This window comes from Phyllopteryx taeniolatus, chromosome 8 (genome assembly GCF_024500385.1).
Source record: "Phyllopteryx taeniolatus isolate TA_2022b chromosome 8, UOR_Ptae_1.2, whole genome shotgun sequence".
In the NCBI taxonomy this organism is placed as follows: domain Eukaryota; kingdom Metazoa; phylum Chordata; class Actinopteri; order Syngnathiformes; family Syngnathidae; genus Phyllopteryx; species Phyllopteryx taeniolatus.
The window spans coordinates 29,155,587-29,180,208 of NC_084509.1; the positions used below are offsets into that span (position 1 = coordinate 29,155,587).

General features: G+C 43.2%; 1 protein-coding gene across 7 annotated transcripts in view; it reads left to right on the plus strand.

The window, feature by feature from the left end:
• Positions 1 to 24,622, plus strand: part of LOC133481883 (stromal interaction molecule 1-like) — a 31,786-nt gene that overhangs the window by 1,895 nt on the left and 5,269 nt on the right. For 3 of the 7 annotated variants that reach the window (XM_061781168.1, XM_061781169.1, XM_061781172.1), the window contains exons 3-12: positions 5,982 to 6,112; positions 7,069 to 7,183; positions 9,344 to 9,455; positions 9,621 to 9,736; positions 12,609 to 12,786; positions 18,790 to 18,967; positions 19,821 to 19,988; positions 20,062 to 20,162; positions 20,733 to 20,962; positions 23,125 to 23,205. In XM_061781168.1, the coding sequence (XP_061637152.1) occupies positions 5,982 to 6,112; positions 7,069 to 7,183; positions 9,344 to 9,455; positions 9,621 to 9,736; positions 12,609 to 12,786; positions 18,790 to 18,967; positions 19,821 to 19,988; positions 20,062 to 20,162; positions 20,733 to 20,962; positions 23,125 to 23,205 (1,410 nt within the window). The remainder of the gene's footprint in view (positions 1 to 5,981; positions 6,113 to 7,068; positions 7,184 to 9,343; positions 9,456 to 9,620; positions 9,737 to 12,608; positions 12,787 to 18,789; positions 18,968 to 19,820; positions 19,989 to 20,061; positions 20,163 to 20,732; positions 20,963 to 23,124; positions 23,206 to 24,622) is intronic. The other 4 variants (XM_061781170.1, XM_061781173.1, XM_061781175.1 and 1 more) reach the window with 2 other exon arrangements.

Sequence of the window (24,622 nt, forward strand, 5' to 3'; positions counted from 1 at the left end):
GGGGAATTTTGGTTGAATGTGATTGTTTTAGTCAGGAGAAGTCCAAAATATGTTTTCTCCGAAGCCTACCTTCAATTTTGATGGTTCCAATTTTTTTTTTTAACCATTTTTTTTTTTTGCATAAATAAAAAAAAAAATTCCCCCCCAATTAGTGTCCAAATGTTATCATTTTTGTCAGTTTTAATGTGAGATTTTAGTCTGTCACAAATACCCACCCGTCTGATTATTATTTTTTTTTAAACAATAACTGTCAGATTTCTTTTGTCTGCTTTTTAAATGTGTGCATTACCCAAATTTGTACTGAAGTTGGAACGTGCTGTTAAATCACTGACCTATGCTAATTCTGTAATAGTCATCATATTACAGAAAACAATTACATGAAAAACACTATAAAAAACGATCACGATAAATGGAAAAATAAGACCAACCCTAAGTATTTTTTATTTAATTTTTTTGCGTTTATATATTTATTGTTGTTGTTATTATAATGTCCTTTCCTGTTTCTCTATCAAATTGTTTTTCTTTTGATATGGCTCCCCCTTGGTCTGAAATAAAGAGCTGCAAAGTAGCCAGGTTTTACATGGAGCCTTCTATTCCGATTTATAATCGGTTTAGAAGCCCAAGCCAAATGAAAATGCTCCATATAAACACCTCAGTTGGAATAAACAGGCCGAATCTGAACCATTCGGTTTCAGAGGGGTGCAATATTCCTTTTTTGCCAAACGATAAATTCAAAAGTATACCGTCATTCAGAAAAGAGCCGGGAAAAGCTCTGTCCGCGCATGCTTCTTCTCGACGTGAATCCGCGGTGACGTCATCCTTTACACACGGCGTAAATATAGCGGCTCCCGACGGAGCTTGTATGCGATGGAGAGCTTGTTTTCAGCTACTTATAAGTTGTTTTTAATCAAGTGTTTTTTTTTCTTTAGATAAATGTATAAAACAATCCCAACTGCTGTGCTGAATAGACAACGGATCTCCCATCTTGATAAATGACGTGCCGTGTCTCACGGTCGTTCCGATTAAGTGTAGTGCACATCATGTATACACTCGGTCGGAATAGATCACATCACATGTAAACAGTTGACCGGAGATCGTCAATTGGCATTATTTTATTCGCAATGACAGAACAGTCTCCAAGTAAACCTGGCTACTGTGTGGTTGGTCCGCTGAAGATGAGCCCTTCACCTGTCAATCAAATATACGTTGACGTTTGCTGTAGTCAACTACTGGGTGAATAACGTATGCCACTGAGGTTATGCTTAATAAACAGTTAACATTCCCGTGTGTGTGTTCATTGGGGATTAACACACACAACGACTCAGAGTGACGTTTTTAAACGACTTTGCTGCAGTGGAGCGAATTGTTTAGCTCCTTAATTCGCTAGCTCGTGGGCTAGCTCGTTAGCTCCCGGCCCGGCTAGCGAACACAACAAACGGTTAACTTTACCTTAAGTGTCTCTGTACTGTGAATCTACACGCTGCACGTGGAGCAAGGCAGTGGAGTATTGGCCGGAGCCAACACTGACAAGCGTGTACCGGTCTGCCGGCGTTCCGTGAGCCCATGGGCTAGTGCGCTAGTGGCTAATGACACAGCCGTCCAACTCTGTGTGCTCACTGTGTAATCCGCACGCCGGCTCACCACAACAATGGCCATTTATTGAGTGCGTAAAAACTATCGTTGTGCATTTTATTTATGGAACGATAAGTCGATATAGTAATTATCGTGACAGGCCTATCCGTCACGATGTTGACTGGTGGACGAGTTCGAGTCAGGCAGCTAGACTAGAACTCTGAGTGCAACTTTGTGCAGGTTCTATATGTGGCCCGGCTGAGAATAGCCCGGCCGGGCCCGCATTCTCCAGCGAGCATCGAAACGCTTAATCAGACAGGAAGCAATTGAACTAATGGCCGCCGCCGCTGCTGTTTATCATTGCTAGAGTTACAGCGACGCGAAGATTCCCAATGAATTACTTAACACCAACACAGTGTACACCTGCAGTATGTAATTCAAGCCGTAAGAATAGACCTTTTCACCATGATGTCACACAAACTACTGGGTGGGAATAGACGGCGCTTTGCACTCGTGAACGAAACCCTTCCATGTCGTTTGACCGAGGCAGCGCCATTGAGACAACAGGGGAACTAGCTTGAATGATGATGTATAGCTTGAAAGTGTGACGTGTCAGTGGAAAAGATGTCGTGTGAGGCGAATAGCTTGGAAAGGAGATGGAACGCCGGCTATCATTTTTACATTTCAGCTAATACGATGATTCAAAAATCAATGTGGAGGAAATTCCGACATAGTTAACATGATCATTGAGGCACTGCCAATTACATGACTTTTGTGTCGCTCGGATTAGTGGCACGGACCTGTTCTTCTGACACAGAAATTGAGAGCTGGCAGACTAGCCATTTTTGCTGCACAAAGACAACCCAACCATACTCCTTCTACAGACCTGGAGAAAAATGTCTTTTAAAACCCGTTGGAGGTGGTTTGGTTCCCAGTCTGGCCCTTTGGAAGTAGCTCCTAACGGCACCAGACAAATTATTTTTGTTTCTTCATTTTTAAGGACATGAGAACATTCTAAACCTTTTAGGGTGTATGTGGTGGTGGAACCCCAAAAACAAAAAGCCTTTGTCATCATTTTCAGCTCCGGTCAGCGATGCTCACTCACTTTCTGCTACTCTGAAGTACCCGCCAACCTTTTATTTACATACATTATGAAATGTTCCATAGAAACGGGTGTGTCAAAAGGTGCCGCCAGGGCAAAAACCTGCAGCTGTTTGAGCTGCAATGTGGCCAAGGTTAGTTTTTTTTTTTTTTTTTTTTGCCAGCATGATTGCATCATACATTGCACAATGTTGTTCAACACCAAGGTGTAAAAATAATAGACTGTATTTCCTCTTTCCTCTTATTTTCTCACTCAACTGTAGAGAGTACCAGGCAAACCCCCCCCCTCCTCCTCTAAGATACAAAAAGGCACACAGCAATGCTCATTTGCAGGAAGTTAACCGTAAACTAATTTGCCAATCTTCGGCGAGATGAGAAGTACGTCACGGGCGTGGTGCATGTAGTCCATTTATTATGTTAATTGTATTTGGAATAGTTTGGCTTGTTAGGAAACAAACGAGGCAGGCAAGATGAAACGTACCGTAACGGCTTGGATATTTTCTTTTTAGGAAAGAACATCAATAGTTTGTCTTCTGTTTAGGAAACGGACGATGCAGACAAGTGCAACAATAACAGTTTGAGCAATAGAAGTTATTACACGACAAAAAGACCAACGGTGGGCAGCACGGTGAAGTAGCGGTTGGCACGTCTGGGATTTTCTCTGGGGTCTTCTTTTTCCTTCCACATTCCAAAGACGTGCACGTTAAGTAAGTTCAGTGAAGACTCTAAATACATAAAATAAAGCGTCCGTACGAGGCGCAGCGTTTTGTTTATTTATTTCTTTTTTTATTGAAGTAGATGATTGGTACCCACTCTCACATTGAGCTTTGCTTTCTTTTGGATTTCGGATGAGCGGTAGCTGCGCGGGCAGTTTAGTTGGAAATGTATGGCATGTGGTCTTCACTGCCAGTGGCTAGCGTAACAGGAGCTCTTTAAAATAAAAATACAAATAAAAAAGCAGGTCGACTGGTTTGTAAATCTCTTATCTGCAAGGCAAATGATGGGAAAAAAAGCTGAGTCGCAGGTGTAGCAACCTGTTGGCTGCATTTTCTTTTCTGGGGGGCAGGGCAAGGGGTGCCACCCTCCCAGCTCTTAAGGCTCAAACGCAAAATCTTTCAGTAACAAATGTTAAAGGACTTTCTGTTCAGTCTCTTGTACGACTTGTCATAAGAGCTCCTGTGAATAAAGAGCACACTAGTTGGTATGTGGAAATCACACTGGAAATTCTTATGTAGTCTAGTCACACTGTCAAATGTATATCAACCAATACACAAAAAAAGCATGCGGTACAGAAATGTTCTTTATTTCTCAATGGCTGTATCAAATGTCAAGGCAGGCCAAGCTCAATGAGGTCATGCGTATGCTACTGTAAATAGTGTATATAATGTGGTAACTACAGTGTGTTTCTGGAAAAAGATCACATCCACTGTCAAGAAAAGACCACATATATTCTTAAAAAGAAGAAAGAAGAAAAAAAAAAACCCTCACAACAAAACGGCGATGGTGTAAAACAGAATCTCTCGAGTCAAACACAATCCGTTGAGGGATTTCGGCATATACTGTATTGTGTCGTGACTAACACTACAGTGCCATCTTTGTTTTCCGAAAAATATCCCGGCCCCTGGCCTGTGAAGACCACACGTCTTCTGATTTTGTGTGGTTTCTTAAAAGGGAAACAACTCAAAGTGGAGATATATAGTGGAGTCTCTAAAGTGGAACTCAATCTGTTCAGATCTGGCAGCATTTTAATGTAATGCAATAATACAACGTATTCTTTGTCTTCTAAAAAAGGTCCCAGTCAGCTTTCAGTGAAGACCGTCTGGCTATATCTTCTAATTTTGTGTGTTTTCTTAACAAGAAAACAACTCAAAATGGAGATACATTGGATACATAGAACACATTCTATTCCGGGATTAAGGCATTTACTGTATTTTAACACAACTATGACACCAACAACGTCTTCCTGTTTAATGTTTTTTTTTCTTCTTAAAAAGAAACAACAAAATGGAGATGCAGTGGAATTTGTAAGGTTCATTTCCCTTTTCATGGCAATTTTAATTTTTTTTTACCGTAAGAAATAATCAGTTCTATGTCATACTGTTGCCATCATAAAACCTTTTAACTAAACTGCGCAGGGGATCGCGTGTGTGTGTGTGTGTGTGTGTGCGTGTGCGTCTGTCTGTCTAAAGTTGAAAAAGATGTTAACAGCTGTAAATAATAAAAACTGTAAGTCATTTGGCTAACCCTAAAGCTTTATGGACTTCTGTAAATAATTTCAGCAAAAAAAAAAAAAAAAGCCAAAGAAGAAGTAAAACCTACAACAAGTCATTTGTCTAATGCTCGCTGAACTGAAGAGAGGTCAAATTATGTAGAGGTCATTTTTTTGCGACATTACGCGCACATTTGTCCCGATGGTTGTATTTTTCCAACTTCAGTTATGTCCCACTTCAGATGTTCCACTGTGCAAGCTTCGAAAATGTAGAAAAGAGTTTGAGCAGCAGTGCATATCAGTCAGCCTGCGTTGTCATAAACTCGACTGTTTGCTACACTTCACAAAGCCTAACATCTGTTGTTCATCCCAAATACGGTTTCCTATGTGCGGAAGACTTTATCAGTGAGTCTTCAGGAAGGAGGAAGCAAGCGCGAAAGGGAAGGAGTTGTCGGGGAGGAGACCTGAGTCACTCGATAAGGCCGCACTGACAGATTGGCCAATTATTCGATTGCATCGTCATCTGTCTTTCATGCGAACGAGCCCATGCCAATATTTCAAGTCACAAGACAAATGATGGGCTTTAAACCGTCCTGTTATAACGCATATGGGAAAATGTGTTATGGTCATGAAAAGGTTGAACTATTTGGCCAGAATTCCAAACGGTATGTTTAGCGAAACACAACACAGCTTAACTCCAAAAGAACAGCATGATGGAGAGAATTATGAACAGTTCCAAATACAAGTCAGCGTTAGCACAAAACCTTCGGGCTTACGCTAGAAAGTAAAACATGTCCATAAAAGCACCTGAGCTTTATTTGCGGTTAATCAGGAGCTCTTAAATTAGTGGCAAGTGTGTACTGAGTCCCAATTGACATGAATCTGAATGGCATTGGTTAATTCTGAACACAGCACATGATCTCAGTTGTTTATTTTTACTTACCCTCTCAAAAACTTTTTTTTTTCTTTCTCAATTGACTTGTACAAGACAGTTCACATTGGAACAAGGGGTGTGTAGACTTTTTCTATCCACGATACGGCATGCATAAAAACAGCTTTTTCACGTATGGTGACATTGCGAGCATCTTGTCTGCGGCAGATTTCTGTCGCATCGACGGGACGCTGTGCCGGGACGAGAACCCCGTCCTCAGCTTCGAGGCCATCCGCAGCATCCACAAGCAGATGGACGACGACAAGAACGGCAACGTGGACGTGGTGGAGACCGACGGGGTAGGCGGCGCCGGACGTAAATGGCGACGATTCACTCGGTCCTCTGGAATCCGATTTGTCATCAAGGGGGTCAATTAGTAACGTCATTCCTCTGCCTGTGGAGGATTTCTCATTTGTGCTGTCTGCTGCGCTTTCTCCGGTAGTAGTTTCTGTCAATCATTAGCGTCATGTACACAAGGATGACCCACATTGCTAGTAGTACACTGCAACAGAGAGCACCACGGTTTATATTTCTTACCTCTCCTGTTTTGTCGTTTACTGTCTTCAAGTTAAGGAAGCCAAAAGTAGTTTTTTTGTTTTGTTTTTTTGTATTATGCTTCAGGTTGGAGGCTGAAAGTTTAAAAAAAAAAAAAAAGTTCCTAATTGTCCATATAACGTGTTTGTGACATGCTTTAGTGTAAATAGCCCAAGGATCATGAATTATTTCTAGTTTTGCTGAAATTAGCCCATTTTGAGTGCTGGAGGTAGCGGCCGTAATTTCAAAAGGGAGAGTTGATTTTAATTATGAGTGATTTGAGTTACGGAATGAATTAAAACTGGTAAGCCAAGGTACCACTGTATATACACAGTGTATATAGGTTACTCTTCGTCTATGGTAGCCCCTTAATTAAATGGCTACAGTTTCACTTGAGGGCTTTATTTGTTGTGGTTGTGGATGATTAAACAACAAGGAAGTCTTGTGTTAAGTATCACTTGACAACACGAGTAGTCATTGGCAACGAGCGCACGTGTTTTTCTGCATGTTAACTTGCCCTATATAAAAAGTAGCACTGAACCTTCGCTGTTGTTCCGGCTCATTAACAGCTTGATGTGATTGTGTAATTGTGTTTGAGCGCTCCTTTTATTCGATCCATTTTTGCGCCTTTCTCCGCGTGTCAATAAACATTGTCACAGCTCAAGTAACACAAAAGGAGCCTTTCGTCACGTATTAAACTGTGGATGTGCTCATCCGGTAGTTCCTGAGGGAGGACCTGAACTACCACGACCCCAAGGCCAAGCACAACAGCTTCCACGGGGACGACCAGTTCATCAGCGTGGAGGATCTGTGGAATGCATGGAAGGGATCTGAAGGTACCACTTTGAATTTTGGACTCCTAGAATTGTTCGAAATTCTTTGAAATGTTGAGACTTGAGATGGAGGGGGAACTAAGGGGATTTTAGATGGGCTTTGTTGCGTCCTTAGAAGTTTCTTGTTCCAGTTCTCGTCCATTCACTTCCTATAAATCGGAACAAAAGGCCGGGTTTCTTCAATTCTACATCTCTCTCACAGATTGATATTTTGCTATCTATAGGTATATGTTTGAGTGAAGCGAACATTTTGTATTTATTATGTAAACTACAGATAACATAGAGCACAAATTCCAAATACAAATATTAACATTTAGAGGATTTATTTGAAGAAAATGAAAATCGGTCAAAAATATCAACATACCAAAAAAGTACTAGTATTTATTTATTGAGGGGGGGGGGGGGGGGGTCCTATAGCTGTCTGTGACTAGGTAGTTTAAACTTGTACTTAACTTTCCAGGCATCTGCCATTTAGTTTCCATGTGATTGTCCTCAATGTTATAATGAGTGAAAATTGTGAAAATTAACAGTCAAGTAAGTGTTTTTTTTTAGCTGCCTATGTCTGTAAGTGAGCCCTTCTAAATGTTGCCGGATTTAAATGATTCGGCTAAATTACCAAAGACATGTCGAATACAAAGATGTTTTATATTTTTTTGTTGTTGTTGAAATGAGGGGAGGCCCTTTATTTAGTCACACCGTAGCCTTGCCTGTCAATGACGTGGATTTTTTCTTTTGCTATTCGTGGGAGGGCTCGGCCCCCATCCCCTGTGGGAACACTGTATGTACGCCATATTTTTTTCTTTTCCATGTGAAGTGAATAATTCGTGTCTCACGCAATCTGCTACTTGACCTTCACTTGGTACTGGTCGAGGCGCCCTATCTGCCGGCGTGTCGAGCAAAGAGCAGCAAACTCGGCAGCATCCTCCAGCCTGTCGACGCCAAAAACCGAGACGCGCGCTGTCGCCCACCGCTTCCCCCCCCCCCCGGCGCTCGTCTGGTCGGGCGTTCATGTGGCGCGCCGTATCTAGCTATCGCGCCTTTCGCACCTTTTCTGTCAGCCGCCTTTTCTCACACTTGTAGGGCACTCGCACATATTGACTTTGCGCCAGCAGCTGCGGAGCTAGTTAGGTTACACCCCTCTCCACCCCCCCCCCCCCCCCCCCCCCTTCAACTCTCCTCGCCTGCTTCACTGTTATGACACCGGATAGCTCGTTTGGGAGACAGCCTGGATACTAACGTTACGGGCGCGGTCTGGCTACAACGCAAAGTAAGCCTTCATTTTGTAGCCAAAGTTAGCCAACTACTCAGTGGTGCAGTTCAGTTCAGCGCATCCCCCTCGATTTTCTGTGGCAATGTTCTCAAGCTTTTTACACCAAGTACCACTTACAAAAAAAAAATACTTAGCTCTCGACATACTCCCATCATGACCAACAACAAAATATGGTAGTGTAGTAGGCCCAAAAAGTTTTACTACCAAAAAGTACATTGTAAGCCACTATAACATTATGCACAATTTGAACATTAACACTACGCTTAAATATAGGGAAGTAAAACACTGTACTGATATAATGCTTCAGTTAAGTTGTATTGCACATCAGTTACATAAAATGTGTACCCAAGTAAATGTTTCAAAACAAGCAGTTCTTAAAGATGTATTCATTGGCCTGATAACATTCAGGAATTCCCTAATGAGCTTGTAAAGTAAATTCTGTTTCTAAATGCATTATACATGTTTGAGGATAATTACTGAAAACATGGCAAAGACTGAGAACTATGTAATACTCAGTTGTGGAGCTATAGTGTTCAACTTTATCATTTATTTTTGTAACCATTTCAGTTTAACTCATTTGATTGGAGCAGGGCTAGAATGGCGCCCAGTGATGCACATTGGCGTTGAGCATGAGTCCTCCTTCCCCGAATATATAGGAACTTGAACGCCTGTACTCGGATCAATGGTTGTCTGGTGCAATTGCAAGTTAATTATTTAGTGTCACCATGACACCACGATTTGTATACAAGCATTGAAAGGTCAACATTCCATAATATAACTCATGTAAAGTCACAATGAGAGCTGTTTCTAATGTTTAATCTTTAGCCCAAGCTACGTTGAGAGGAAAATCCACTAACTGAGGTAATGGCCTTGTTCCTTCTCGCTGTCCTCAGTGTATAACTGGACTGTGGACGAGGTGGTGGAATGGCTCATCACCTACGTGGAGCTGCCGCAGTACATGGAGGCCTTCCGCAAGATGAGTTTTAACGGTAGCGCCATGCCCAGGTGAGGCCGCCGATTTGTAATCAAAACTGTTTGTAAGGCGCTAATTCTTCATTCCAAACTGTGTGACGTTTAGTGCGTTTCCCGCTTTGTGAGGGTTATTGAACGGAATCCAGCGTGTGCTTGCCTCTCACCTTGACTTCTTTCCCCCTGTCTGTTTTCTCTCAGGCTGGCCGTGAAGAACGCCACTCTGACACACTCCATCCTCAAGATTCTGGACCGTAGCCACGTTCAAAAGCTGCAGCTCAAATCGCTGGACACCGTGCTGTTCGGAGCACCCCTCAGTAAGTGCCATCATCGCATTTTATTTTATTTTTTCTCAGTATGTGATTTTCTAATGAGTTGTTGTTGGCTTCAAAAAAGCTGAGAACAAAGGTGGAGTCACTTTTTTTCTAAAATTGTGTAATGTTGGTGGACTCTGTTGTCATATGGACGCAGAATCAACTGTGATTCTTACCAATTTATTTAACGCAGAACTTGTAAATTTAAACACCCAAAATGTCATACAAAAACTTGCGTGATAAACCAGCTAATGTTATCCGCTAGCACTAACCACTTGCTAACTGCCCACACAGGCGAGATTATGGGATAGCTCTGCTGCACTGGCGATACTCTAAAGGCCGCCTTATCCTCCCGCGCTCGCGGAGCCGACAGCGCCCGCATTGCATCACATGACCGACACATTGGCCCGTGCAGACCCTATGCGTCACTTGACGTGCACACGACAAAAATTGTTGCTGCGCGTAGAATTCCGCGGAGATCTTCTCTCGTGATTGGTCCGTTTTAGTCACATGCTCTGATGACGTACTCGGCTTTCCCCTTGGTTCCACATACCACCTACGCTGCCACCGCCTTGATCAATTTTGCAGCATAATTAAACGTATCATCTGGTCATCTAGGTCCATTTGTTCCAGCAGACACTGTTCCACGGTCGCCATTGTTGTTGCTTTGTTCCTTGCACCGGAAAGGAAAATAAAGAACGGCTACCGGAAATGGCCAAAACATGCAGCGGAAACTCCACCCTGTGGTGTCTTAGCCCATACTAGCCGTAGCGACACCCCCGAATTGGAGCAGAACTGCAGTACATTTTCACAACTGTGCGCTCGAGTATAAAGGCAAACTGCACGCGGGATAGCCGCAGTGACGTCAGCGCGGTCGCCCCCCTCTGCGCGAGTATAGAGAAACCTTAAAAAGCGGCGTGGGAAACCAGGAAAGGTTCAGGGTGTCGTTATGTTGGTTTTATCTGACCAGATAATCTGACCATGTGACCAGCCAGGGACACGCATGGTGACACTGGCTGGCCTACATTATCGACTCGATGCTCTGCGTGGGGGCACAGCGTGGAAGGGGAGTCTGCTCGTGGCATGTGTCAGCGTGGCTTTCGCCAGCAAGGAAGACGCAAGCGAGCGACGTCTGGCTTTGACAGCCTCTCCAAGCAGTCGCGCTCCCTCTGACTGTGGCTCCCTAAGCGGCACAGCAGCATTTTAAGACACGCACACAATGAGGGCCGGCCAACATTACGCAATTTAACGCACCCATTTGAAGCGCATCTGTTGCATATCACCGATTACACAATGGCAGATATCACGCTTGCATGCTGGATAAAAGCTAGCCTGGTGTGTCATGTAGGCTCAATGTAGTGGTGTACAGTGACTCTACGTTTTCATCATGGGGGATATGATTCCAGACCCACCGACATGTTTTAAATGCATTTAAACGTACTTAAATACTTTTTTTTTAAACGCATTGTAAACTTATTTGAAAATGTACTCTTTCAAACTCGGATCTTCTTACCGTGACGCAGACGTGTTAAACACTACTCACCACGCTGCCTCCCATTGGTGTTTTTATAGTGTAATAATTCCGATTGTTTGAACTGTTACTCTTGCGCTTCCTAAAAAGAAGACAAACTAACTATAAAGACAAAAAATCTAATAATATTGAGCTTTCCTGAAAAAAGACCGGCTATTGATGTTGTGCTTTCCTGAAAAGAAAATATTTAAGCTGTTATGTTTTAGTAAATATTTGTTACTGTTGCAGTATTCTGCATTATTTGTTCCCTAAAATGAAGACTATCCATTTTTAATTATGTTCGATACCACCTTTTTTTCAGACCGATACCAGAACGAGTATCTAAACTTGAATACTCACAGATACCACTACTACTTTTGATACATAACATTTTAATTAACACATTAACAGATAATTGTAAACGAGGACCTTTCTTTCTTTCTTTCTTTCTTTCTTTCTGGCGCACATGATGATTCGCTGATCGTCCACATCACCACAGTGTAGTGCCAACTACTGGCAAGGAGGACTTACGTACTCCATGTCAGAAGTATCGGTGGCTGTTATCGGCAGCCTTCACGATTCCCCAATACCTAGAAATACGATACTGATACCTGCCGTCAGTACTCGGCCTTCCCTATTATTGATGTTGCACTTTCTTGAAAAGAAAAGATTCACGTTGTTGCGAAAATCCTTGACTAATTGACATTCCCTCTAAAGGGGTTTGTAATTGTCTATAAATGTCACAAGAAGCGGCAAAGGACCACTTTTGTCTCAATGAAGCGCCTCACTTCACTTCAGTCAAACGTTGTCCCGAAATGGGATCTGCAGAATTGAGCACTACTAAGCTGATTTCCTTCCACTTCCTCAGGTGTGGAACTTGTCTTGATGAGTTCTCCCCCGCGCTCACAAGTAAGATGGCTCGGTGTCAAACAAGAGCTGTGCAGTTGCATTTCAATTCAGGGTGTGTTTGAACTTCTCTCGAATACTGAAGAGAGACACATTTACTCGTAAACCTCCTCAACTACCCATTCGAGCGACTTCAGGAAGGAACTTTTGTGCAAGAAAACTACCCGTGTGCACATTTTTACAAAATGACACTCAAATAGCGAAGAGACGTCCTTCAGAGTTGTGCTGTCGGTCTAGGAAGCAGGTCGCAACCTGATCCCAGGCCTCGCCCAAATATTTGTATTCTATTACTTTGAATATTTTATCACCTGTACTTGCAAGTTCCTCAGGGGAATCTACTCAATATTATGGTATTTGGTCAGGATGAGAAAATTAGCGACATGATGTAGAAAAAAAAAATTGGAAATGGTAATAAAATAAGAAAAAAAACCATAACACTTTACCTTTTGCGTCTCGGAGTGAACAGACACAACCACCTGAAGGACTTCATGCTAGTGGTGTCCATCGTAATCGGAATGGGTGGTTGCTGGTTCGCGTACATCCAGAACCGCTACTCCAAGGATCACATGAAGAAGATGATGAAGGACCTGGAGGGCCTGCAGAGGGCTGAGCAAAGTCTGCACGACCTCCAACAAAAGTAAGTGTTTGTTGCCCCTCCCCCCAAAAGTTGACCCTTGTGCTCGAGGTTAAGCATGATGTGTCACAATTTCACCTTTGACACACCTTTCTTTTTATGTACATATAGCTCGACATCAGTAATTCTCAGAGTATGGTAGGTGGGCTCCCTTCCCTTCCAGTGGTACGCACCGAGAATCGCTGCCCAAGTACTCTTCAGTTGGATTTAACTTTTAAGTTTAATACGTTTAATAAGTTTAATAAAAACATGTATACATTTTACACACTGCAGGGAAGAGTGTTAGTAAAGAGCCTGCTATTTTTCTTTTTTAAGTGTGAAATCAGGCTTCAAAATGGTGAAAAATCGAGACGTTCTTTCAGCCGTCAGACACTGTGGGCATGTCGGCTGAATGCGCTGAAATCACACCCCGCGTAACTTTCACCTGTCACTCATATGTTTGTACGACTCTCCTATGGCCACACATCCCTATATGTTTGGGCAGCGAAACTATATCTGCTGAAAGCCTCTGGTGGCTGGAACATAGCCCACCGAGTCGTCGCGGGGCTTTTTTTCACGCTGTGACGAGCGCCGCGAGCCACCAGTTAGCTCACGGGCTAACAGGTTTCAGGACGCCGCGGACCGGCGCCGTGCTCGTCCAATAAGTCACCGCCTCACTTGGTATTGTGTTGTGTGTGTGTGAGTCCACATAACACAGACACTTAAGGGAAAGTTGAATGTTTATTAAACACAGTGGCACCATTTAGTCGGTCTGTTCTTCACACTACAGACATTTCAGCAGTTGTAAACCCCACAATGCTTTGTGTTTCAACATATTACGGTAGCCCGAAAAACACAAAAATATGTAACACTGGAGAATTTAAATAACAACACCAAGCCATTTTTTTTTAAATTGTGGCTTCCAGGGTAAGATGCATTTTTCAGGGTTTAGGAATTGCTAGTTAGATAACGGCACGCTTTTGTGGTAGAAATGGGCCAAGTGATGTTTACAGAGTACTGCAACTCTCAATTGCGCCGGATAGCCACTGATCGAATGAAGGCGCTCAGCACTCAGTGATTGAGGATCGAGTGGCGGAGGGCCGATACATGCCGGGAAGACCAAGTGCATTCCTGGGCTTTGTTTTAGCCACGCCCCCAGAAATTCAGACAGCTGAAATGCTGAAAAAGACTTTAAGGCTATATCTCGACAATTCAGAGCTAAATTGTTCTCAGTTGTTGCACATTTTCAGGACTTATCTGCCAACATATATAACATACTGTATTTAGAAACAATTATCTGAACCGTTTGGTTTTAAATACATTTTAATTGAATAATTAGGTGCATTTCAATATTTTTAACTTCTCACCCTCAGAGAAGACAGATGAGTAACGGAGTGTCACGTTCGATTATAATGTGCTGTTTGTCAGCAAACTCCTTTCGCCATTTTCATGCTAGAAGTTTGGCCCCGTTTTAACTCCTGCGATGGCAACATCTGCAGAAGCCAAACCGTCATGCCTTGACTCCAAGTTGAATTCATTTGTGACCAAGTTTGTTTCGGGCACTCCAATAGAAGTTACAATTTTCTAAACAAGCTCCATCCTTTATCAATTCTACATTCAAGCGGAAATCTTACTCGGAATCTTGAGGTTTCCTCACGATCCTGCTGACTAACAAAGAAATAATGAAAAACCTCTCGCAAATAATATCCCGTAACCGGCAGAGGTTATTTTAATGAGTGTTGAAGCTGGTTCGTCAGCTCTCAACAACCAGCCAGTCCAGTAGGGTTGCTATCCTTTTATGACTGTATAGCAGTTAGTTGTCCTTAAAAATTGCAATTTGAACACATCCTCTCCTCTCCTTTGCTTCGTTTTTAGACCGTCTGACTTCAGTGATTCCCCATATTTATAGATCCCAGCGTCGCAGTCCGTTGATAAGATAAAATAGTCTGAATGAGCCGTTTCAGGGCACGCAGCGAGCGGCATCGCAGCGTAGGTGATTTGAAGAAACTATTTTTGGGCCCGCTAATACGACAAGGAATGCTCACAATGTCCTCCCGAGCGTGTGCACAGTCTCTTCTTGTTCCTTTCAAGGATACGCTAACACATTGATCTCCCGCAGCGCTCTGTTTGAGCTTTTAGCGTTTGTTCGTGGGGCGAGATGCACTTGAGGCCACACACCAGCAAGGCTTTCCATCTCTGCTGGCCTAAACACTGATCTACTTTTGCAAACTAAATTCTAATATTTGTTGCATGAAATTCTTAATGTATTCCCCACAGTCTAGTGACGTGATTGCTTCCACTATTTTTTGGTCCAATCAGATATCAGCCTGTATTTGCTACCTACCGTGTTGGTGAAGTCTGTCCAGCCTTCAATATCTGTAGTGCTGGCTGATGTAACTTAAACTATATGGGCAATGGGAGTGTTTCTTTAACCAATCAGATTTCAAAATTGTCTCATAGCCTAATATCATGTGATTGGTTGGTCAGAACAAAAGTCGTTTTAGCCAATTTGGACTAGCGAAACATGTTTTAAGTAATCTGCAAACATGAATACATTATAATCAGCATCTCTGGTGAGTATGAAAAGTTTTATTTTTATTTTTATTTTTTTATTTTTGTCGTCATGTTAGTACATAAATATTGATTGTAGTACTGCTCCAGATGGTGTACGTGGCACAGTTGTGTGCTGTTATATTCTGTTTTTGTCTAGCATTGGTTGTTTTTGATGCATGGACATGATAGTGGCGTTATTAAGAGGTGGATTAGGTCTGGTAAATCCAGCTACCAAATGCACGGCCTGCTACTGGTATTGAATGACTCTATAGGCCTGTTCTGTCGGTATATTAGTGCTGGCCGTTATCATAATCCAAGAATGAGGACAGGAATAAAAATCAAACAATTCGAGTACACATCGCCACGTAGTTTGTGTGTATGTTCACTTTTGCATGTGTATTTTCAAGGAAAACTGAAGTCTTTTGTTTGGTTATTTCCGTAACTTCCGTCAGCAACTGCAACCGGTGATTTGGCATGTAGCCTGATACAAGTCAACTGAGCTGGTGAGCGACCGCTGATCACATCTGTGGACCTCAAATTACGTTGTTAAACTACAGGAAATGCTGGGCATTTTGAGAGAGGTTATGTAGACGTACGTTTTCACCAGGACACACGTGCTTGCAAAAATGTGGAAGTTTTCTGGGATGTTGAGGCCCCCGTAAAGGCGATTCTTTTGTAGAATACGGAAGAATATTATTTCAAGCTGCAAGCAGGGATGAACGGGCCTTCTCCTCTCCTTTTTCACAGCAGTTTCTTAATATGATCATCAAACCTTGACGGCGTGCTTTGCCCACAATTTAGCCTAGCACTCGAGAATTTCTGCTTCTGATTGGGGCTCGTGGCTGAGTTCTTGGAATTTGTTCAAAATGGTCTCTTCAAACCAAAATGGGTGACTTGCTGTTCAATTTAGGGCATTTTTGGTGTGTCCTGTTATGAGAGACGTCCACCCATGTCGTTGATCAGTCAAACGTGTTAGTTGCCAATTATTTTCAAACGGAGGGAACTATGAATGAAGTCGCTCGCTCAAAACCCAGAAATGCACTTCCAGCAGTGTGTGAAAGCTTATATCAAACTTAAACAAGGTCACAGGCTCATTCTGACTGATGTGATGCTTAAAGGAGTCAAAATGTTGTAATTTTGATGGCATGGGACCTTTAAAGGCCTTTTTTTTGTCCCAATGTACAATCATATTAGAATGTAATAAAATAAACTGTTTTTTAAAAACAACCATCTTATTTTATTCGATTATTCAGATTTTTTTTTATGGGACTAGAACGAGTTAATGGAATTTCAATTCATTTCAACGGGGACAGTAAGTCAAGGAAGTTACCACTGCATTCAATTTGTTTGACTTGATGTTACTTACTGGGTCAAGCAAGGGAATTTTACAGTTCCTTGAACTGAGGCAGGGGTAGCTACAGCAAGTTCACCGCTTCGTCCTGATCCCTGCCGTCAGCTGCTCTCTTTTCATACGCGTCAAGGCCACTTGATACTGCCGCGTCACTGTAGGGAGCGACGGTGGGAGGAGGCTGGATTTCCCGGGAGCCTTTTACAGCGCCACTTGACCGCGGGGCCTCGCAGATTCACTGCCGGGAGACGAGGTGTTACGCGTGGTCGCTTCATATGCGGGGGCTCGTTCTGCCACGCTGGGGGCGCTGGTAGTGGTGCAGAAGGGGGGAAAAAATTTGTCAAGGGTGCCTTCGAATAAGTTGTAAACACACCAGTTAGTGTCAGAAAGAAAGTACAGCTTATCAATTATCTTTTCTTGGGAAATGTCCCACGACGTTAAGTTGGAATCTCCTCTGTGCAGCAGACCCACCCTCATTTTTCCATCTGGATCGTCTTTCATTCCCGCTCTGTGCTGCCTCGGGGAAGTGCTGCTCCTCAGTGATGGGGCACAGTATTACAACCGTAAAATAAAAATACCCAAAATTCAGAAACACATTGTGTGAGGAGCCCCGGAATCAAATCAAGTTCTGTGCGTGACTAAACCCAAAGTAATTAAGTCGTGGGTGATAAAGCTCTCATCTTTTGTAAAGTCACGCTCACATCTAAAAATAGAAGCGGTCAACACACACACACACACACGCACGCACACACGCACGCAGAGTTGTGGTAGTCCACGAGCATTGAGTAACACACTGTACTGTTCTAAAATTGCACGCCGACAGCTGTTCCCAGCCTCTGATGCTTTTTTATTGTGAGCGACACGGAAGCCGAACAGAGAGTTCTGTGCCGGAGACGTGCTAGTCACGGTCGGTGGTGGTTTCTGCTGATGCACGGCCGACGTAAGCCACAACATTAGGAACACCTGCGCAGACAAAAAGACATCCCGAAATTCGGCCTTTACAAAGATAATGCTCACTGTTGATTGGCACTCACAATGTTAAGTGTAGTGTTTGTCATTTGCATTGCATGTCATATTCGTCTTTTTTAGAAATAAGTCGGAATGTTTTTATTTTAATGTCAAATGTGTGAATTTGATTGATGTAGATAATGAATATGGAAAGATATTCTGATACCTTTAAGTGAATGTTACTTTCATAATTGTATAATTTGTTTAGATATTTCTCAAATTATTTAATAAATTCATATTATATATGAATGTATTCATTAGTAGAAGGAAAGTAGTCCTACTATGAATATACTGCATGTCTGTAATCTCTTTCAGCTGTAATGTATTTGTTACTTTTTACAATATCATTTTAAAATGAATTTTATAAATAGTATAAGAAATATACTTTGTTTATAAAAGAATTTTTATGTTGTAGTTATTTCATTTTATATATACAGTGGACCGCAAATAGCAGAAATCCGCGGATAATTGACGGCCGTTATAATTGCCTTGAAAACAAACCCCTTTTTTAAAAAACATTTTAACAATTAAAAAAGAAATTAAAACCCCTAAATGTTGAATAAGCAGGGATAAACCCGTCAATAACAGTTTGCAGGGTAAGTTCCCCCCCGAAACAGGAAAAAAAATGTAAGAAAAAGGAAGAACCCAATGGACCCAGACTGGTTAGGACATCAGCCTCACAGTTCTGGGGGCCGGGGTTCAAATCCCGGCCCCGCCTGTTTTCTCCGGGCACTCCGGTTTCCTCCCACATCCCAAAAACATGCGTGGGAGGTTGATTGAATGATTGTTTGTTTCTATGTGCCCTGCGATTGGCTGGCGACCGGCTGAGGGTGTCCTCCGCCTCCCGCCCGAAGATAGCTGGGATAGGCTCCAGCAGCCCGTGGCCCGCGTGAGGATACGCGGTAAAGAAAATGGATGTATGGATGGAAGAACCCAATTGATTTCGACTGATTCGATTTCGATAGCTAAAGTCGAGTCCCACTTTTATATCGTAATGGCCCACGATGCTTAAAATATCTGAAGTCAGAATTAATGAGAGCACATTGCTATAAAACGGGCTGGTTTCCTCTCAACAAACGACGAGAAATTCACGAGTTTGTCCCTTATTTTGCCCGCAGGCTGCAGATCGCCCAGGAGGAGCACCGCTCGGTGGAGGTGGAGAAGGTCAACCTGGAGCAGAAGCTGAGGGACGAGATCAGCACGGCCAAGCAGGAAGCCCAGCGGCTCAGGGAGCTGCGCGAGGGCACCGAGAACGAACTCAGTCGACAGAAGTACGCCGAAGAGGAGCTTGAGCAGGTATTAAAAGCTCAATCCAGTGTGGAAAATGTGTGTTGTAATATCACACTCCAGCGTATGTTTGAGTCCATCAGAGTCACGCTGGCTATACACTAGTATAAATACACCCCCGCTTAGCTTTGTTGATCAGGAATTTGGCAGTAAAGCTCGAGCGCAGCAGACACTCCAAGTACAGTACTACCTTGACGTAGGGTTTTCAACATACATGTAATTGCTCAGCTGATGTTCTTGTTTTTTAGTTGTGAGCAAAACTTTTAGTTAGAAGCGCTCGATGGTGCCAGACAACTTGACAAAAAGCAACAGTTTGGCAGGTAGTGAGCAAAAAAAAAAGTCCCCGTGTTTATTGCCACTCCTAGTTGAAGTTTAGTCATAAACTCAACCTAAAACAAAGAGATTTCTATGTTTTGTAATGCATTACAAACAATGCGAAACACAATAGACGGGCTAACAAAACTAGCATCTATGTTGCGGTGCTATAACCTTTTAAGCAACAGAAATCTGAACACAAACAGTGCAGCCACCCGTGTGGACACAATATAACAATAATTAGAGGCATAGTCAGTATGTATCCTCAGCGAAAACGACTATTATTACTGCAGCTTATTGCATAGCCGTGACCGTCTTCTTCCTGTATACATGTGCATTGTATAGTGCCCCCCTGGTGGCCAAGGTTAGAACACCAGCGGGAGCCACACAATGAATTAAAGCATGAAATCATGATGCACCAACTGTTTAATTCTTTACATTCTACTTATACTATTACTGTCATTTTTTTATGAAGTACTATACTGTTAAGTCCTATGTTCTTATTAAAAGAACACGTTCCCAAAATGGTGTTTGTCTTCCCACGCAGGTGCGCATGGCTCTGAAGAAAGCAGAGAAGGAGCTGGAGTCGCGGAGTAGCTGGTCCCCTCCCGAGTCGCTGCAGAAGTGGCTGCAGCTCACCCACGAGGTGGAGGTTCAGTACTACAACATCAAGAAGCAGAATGCCGAACGGCAGCTCCTGTTGGCCAAAGAGGGGGTACGACACGAAGATTGCATATTCAATGATTTCTTCACACTTTGTTGTGACATGGCATGCTTTTACCCCACAGGCTGAGAAGATCAAGAAAAAGAGGAACACCCTCTTTGGGACTTTCCACGTGGCGCACAGCTCATCCCTGGATGACGTGGACCACAAAATTTTGGCAGCAAAGTGAGTCACACAGAAACACAAGAACTGCATCCAAACTTCAATTTATACAGAAGTAATGACACTCCTTTTTGATTGCCACTGTCAGTGTTCATAATTGCGTGACTGCTTCAAAAACTTTAAACCACCTTATACTTTCAAAGATTTTAGGAACACAACTGAAGTTTTCTTAAAATACATTGCTCCTTCTCTTTTTTTTTTTTTACTTTATACTATTTGTACATACTGTAGCAAATAGTGATCCTGTTGTGTTGAATTGATGAATAAATTCATTGTTGTCAGAATTGTACAAATTCCGACTCGACATTGAAAGTAGCTGAATGTGATTGGATTAGATTAACAAGTCTGGGTGTGTGTGGGGGGAGTGCGTTCAGGACTCAGACAACAGCTGCCATGGAGGGTGAGATTGGACTTTTCACAGCCTTTTTGAGAAAAAACATCTATCAGACACCTTAGTGTCAATTCCAAAAAACTGGCATCGTTTAACGTCTCGTACCGAGTGTGACCACTTTTGCCACCAGTGGATGTCATCGACGTAGTGCCTCAATAAACACCTTTTTCCCTCTCCTCCAGACAAGCGCTGGGCGATGTGACGGCCGCCCTGCGCGAGCGTCTCCACCGCTGGCAGCAGATCGAGCTGCTCACCGGCTTCACCGTGGTCAACAACCCGGGTCTGCCGTCGCTGGCGTCGGCCCTCAACCTGGACCCCGGCTTCACGGGGGGCCGCGCCACACCGCAGCACTTCATCGTGTCCGACGACACGGACGACCTGGACGTGGACATCGTGCCCGCCGCGCTGCAATGTAAGAGTTCGTCCGAGTCACTGGGCTCGTCTGCGGGGAGTAGCAAACTATCCCTTAAGCACCCCAAGACCCGGCTGGGGAAATCTAGACATCAGACCTCATGAGGGTTTGGACCTTGTTGTGGCCTCCCTTGGTGGGAATAGGGTGGTTGCGGGGTTGTGGTAGGATATCTGTGCAATGTGATTTATGTAAATTCGCATAACTGTCGTTGTTCCATTACCCATAATCCCTCCTGAATGTATGCGTGTCAGCTTTACTCCAGTCCATTATGACAACTGGAGATTTTTTTTTTTCCTGTCCAACAAATTTATTAATAAGAATTGTTTTTGTGATGCAGTGTTTTGTCACGAATGTGTATTCATTTTGCTTGGATTGATACCCGCCAGGCGGCACGATGGGCGAGTGGTTAGCATGTTCGCCTCACAGTTCTGAGGTTGGTGGTTCGAATGTAGGGTCTGGCTTTCCTGTGTGGAGTCGGCATGTTCTTCCTTTGCTTGTGTGGTTTTCTCTGTGTACCCTAGCTTCATCCAACATTCCAAAAACTTTCGTGAGGTCTCTAAATTGTCCTTTGGTGTGAATGGTTGTTTGCCCGGACAGCTTCCCTTACGCACCGGTCCTGTTTATAAACTCCATGGACAGAATTTTTAGATGCAAGCAAAGGGTTGAGTGGGTCTGTCTTGGTGGCCTCAAATATTATATATGACCCTGCTTTTAGTTTTACATTGGCTTCATCAAGCTGCGGTCTTCGACGCTCGCTAGAGTGGTTCTTAGTCGGGATGGGAATCTGAGGCCATGGTCTCAGTGGAGAAAGGGTGGAGTGGCCTCTCCAGGTCGGGTATGAGATCCCGCCCCGAGTGGTGGGGCTCATGTATCTTGGGCTCTTTTTACTAGCGAGCGAAGAATTGAGCGGGAGATCGGTGCGGCGTCCGTAGTTATGCTGACTCTGCATGGGAATGTTGTGGGTGAAGAAGGAGCTGAGTCGAAAGGCAGAGCTCTCGATTTCCCGGTCGCTCTGCGTTTCCACCCTCACCTATGGTCACGAGCTGTGGGTCATGTCTAGGATTGCGAAGGGGTAGTAAATGTCCGAGGACTACCCGGTACACTGAAGAGGCTGTCGTCTCTCAGCTGGCCACGGAACACCTCGGGATCTCCCTGGAAGAGGTGACCGAAGTGGCTCGCGAGAGGGAAATCTGGACTTTCCTGCTTAAGCTGCTGCCACCATCACCGCCACCCAACCCTGGATAAGCGGAAGATGAATGCATGGATGATACCTGCAGTTTAGTAAAGGCAGTATATTCAGAGAGTATTCACAGCACTTCACTTTGTCCACATTTTATGTTACAGCCTTATTTAAAAAAAAAAAAGATTTAATTATTCACGGTTTGCTATTTGTCAATGCACTAATTTGGCTATCTGTTATCCGTTGAAAAATGTACAGGTTTTTAAAAAATTTATTATTATTCTTTTTTGGTGCTTCCTATAATGCTCTAATATGCCACAAGATGGTGCCAAAGTGCTGACTATATAGGAATTGGTCACAAGGAAGTATGTTGAAGTAATACATCTAAAGTATGAGACAAGCTTTTCGATCAGGGAGGAGCTAAGTTTAGCCTGGGTAGTCTCTAGAAGTTACAGAGTCTTTGCTGCGTGAGCGTTGACACGTGCACTACAGGTACATTTTTGGGAAAGCATTCGTATCCCCCGCGAATTAATTAGTAGAGTTCATTGTATTGCGCAAAGGCTGTAAAAACTGATGTACTTGTGGTTTCTTAGTTCTTTTATTTTTAATACATTTCCAAAAAAGTCCCAAACTGTTGTCATTATGGGGTGTTGTGTTTCAAATTGTGAAGGTTAAAAATGAAGTTATTCCATTTTGGAATGAGGCTGTTCACGTCACAAAGTGTGGGAAAAGCTGAAGCGCTGTGAATACTTTCTGGCTGCGCTGTCCATTTTCGACGCAAAAAAAAAGAAGCATTTTAACGTCATTTTAGTTGTGCTTAAAACTCCTGTTTGTAGTGGTCCCTCAGAGGATTTGACTTGGCTTCAATAGTAAGTCTTCTCATCAGCATTAATTGCTCTTCCTATCTCACTCCCTTCTCTTCGCACCCGCATCACCGCCACCTTCTTCCCGCTCCATCGCCGTCTCGTTCCGTCAACTGCAGACGGCGCTCGGCTGTTGGAGCGGCGAGCCAGTGACCTGTGGTCCGGCGGCTCGGAGTGTCAGCCCGTGTGGAAAAATCTCGGTTGGCCTTTTCTTGATTAACCCCCACCCCCATAGTAGCCCCCACCTCCCAATCGAAGCAACCCTCAACCTGAACACGACGAATCACTGCCTGTTTCTCCATCTTAAAAATACACACCCTTTTCACCCTGCTTTTACGCTCGTCACCATTTAGCGCACCGCCTTACTTTTCATAACACCCTTTTATATCGCCTGTAAAAGTGGGTATTTTACAGCCTTCGATGAAAACTTTGGACCAGCTTGAATATAATATATAATTCTGTGTAAATAACAGTATATATGCCTATGTACCGTGCTAAAAAATCGGAATCGGAATGCTGGTACAGTTACAGCCGTAGTGGCGTCCCGCAATGGGATCATTTGAAGGGTGTGACACCTGCTTTCAAGTTCAAAAACAACAGGCTGAGTCTGGGGGTTTCAAACGTCACACGTTCCCACCTTTACCTTTACAGCGTTCTGTTATTACCCACAAGGGAGGAAAATTGTTGCATTTACTTAAGCCAACCATTTCAAAAGGCGGAAAATACCGGCTTTTACAGGCCACGATCATTGTGTTACATGGAGGTGTGAGGTATCGCGTACAGTGAACCCCCGCATATTTGCATATATATTTTGGTATTTTCAAATTTTGCCATGTCTAATATAACAATATTGCTTTGGTGCCGTCTTACTGCCAGACAACAACGTTGAATGTTGGTGGCTTGTAGCTGGTTCATTGCTCAGTGACTCTCCACACTTGTGTTTTTTTATGTCCCAAATGTATATTTCGTTTGCTGTGATACTGGAGCGGCTCCAACTACCGGAGACAAATTCCTTGTGTGTCTTGTAACATACTTGGCCAATAAAGCTGATTCTGATTCTAACTGAAGTGAGCAGAGGAGCTTCATTTCGTCAGGCTGTAGCTTTAAAAAGAAAGCTTTGTGCTTTGGCACAATCTTTTGACATTACAAAGCTTTTTGGGCAGGTGATAGTTTATCATGATGAAAAAAAATAAAATAATAATAATAATAATTTGTACCGGCATTACCGGGTAACTAGCAACCCTTTATTGCTCAGTGACTGTTTTTGTCTCCAAAGTGTCTGTTGTCGTACTAGAGCGGCTCCAACTACCGGAGCCAAATTCCTTGTGTGTTTTTTGGACATACTTGGCGAATAAAGAGGATTCTGATTCAGTATTCGCAGCAGGGCTCGGCGCCTATCGCCGACAAACGGGGCGGGGGTTCACTGTCCTCGCACCTGACTCTTGATTCCCTTTTTCCACATGTAAAAAGGGAAGATACCACAAGTGTTGGGATTTTACGAGTGACTCCACGTTTGCGATATGATCACTATAGAAATTGTTTTTTTCTTTCTTTCTGAAAGCCTTATAACTACGATGTAGAAATATAATACACAGAAGATAACTTTAGCAAATTAGC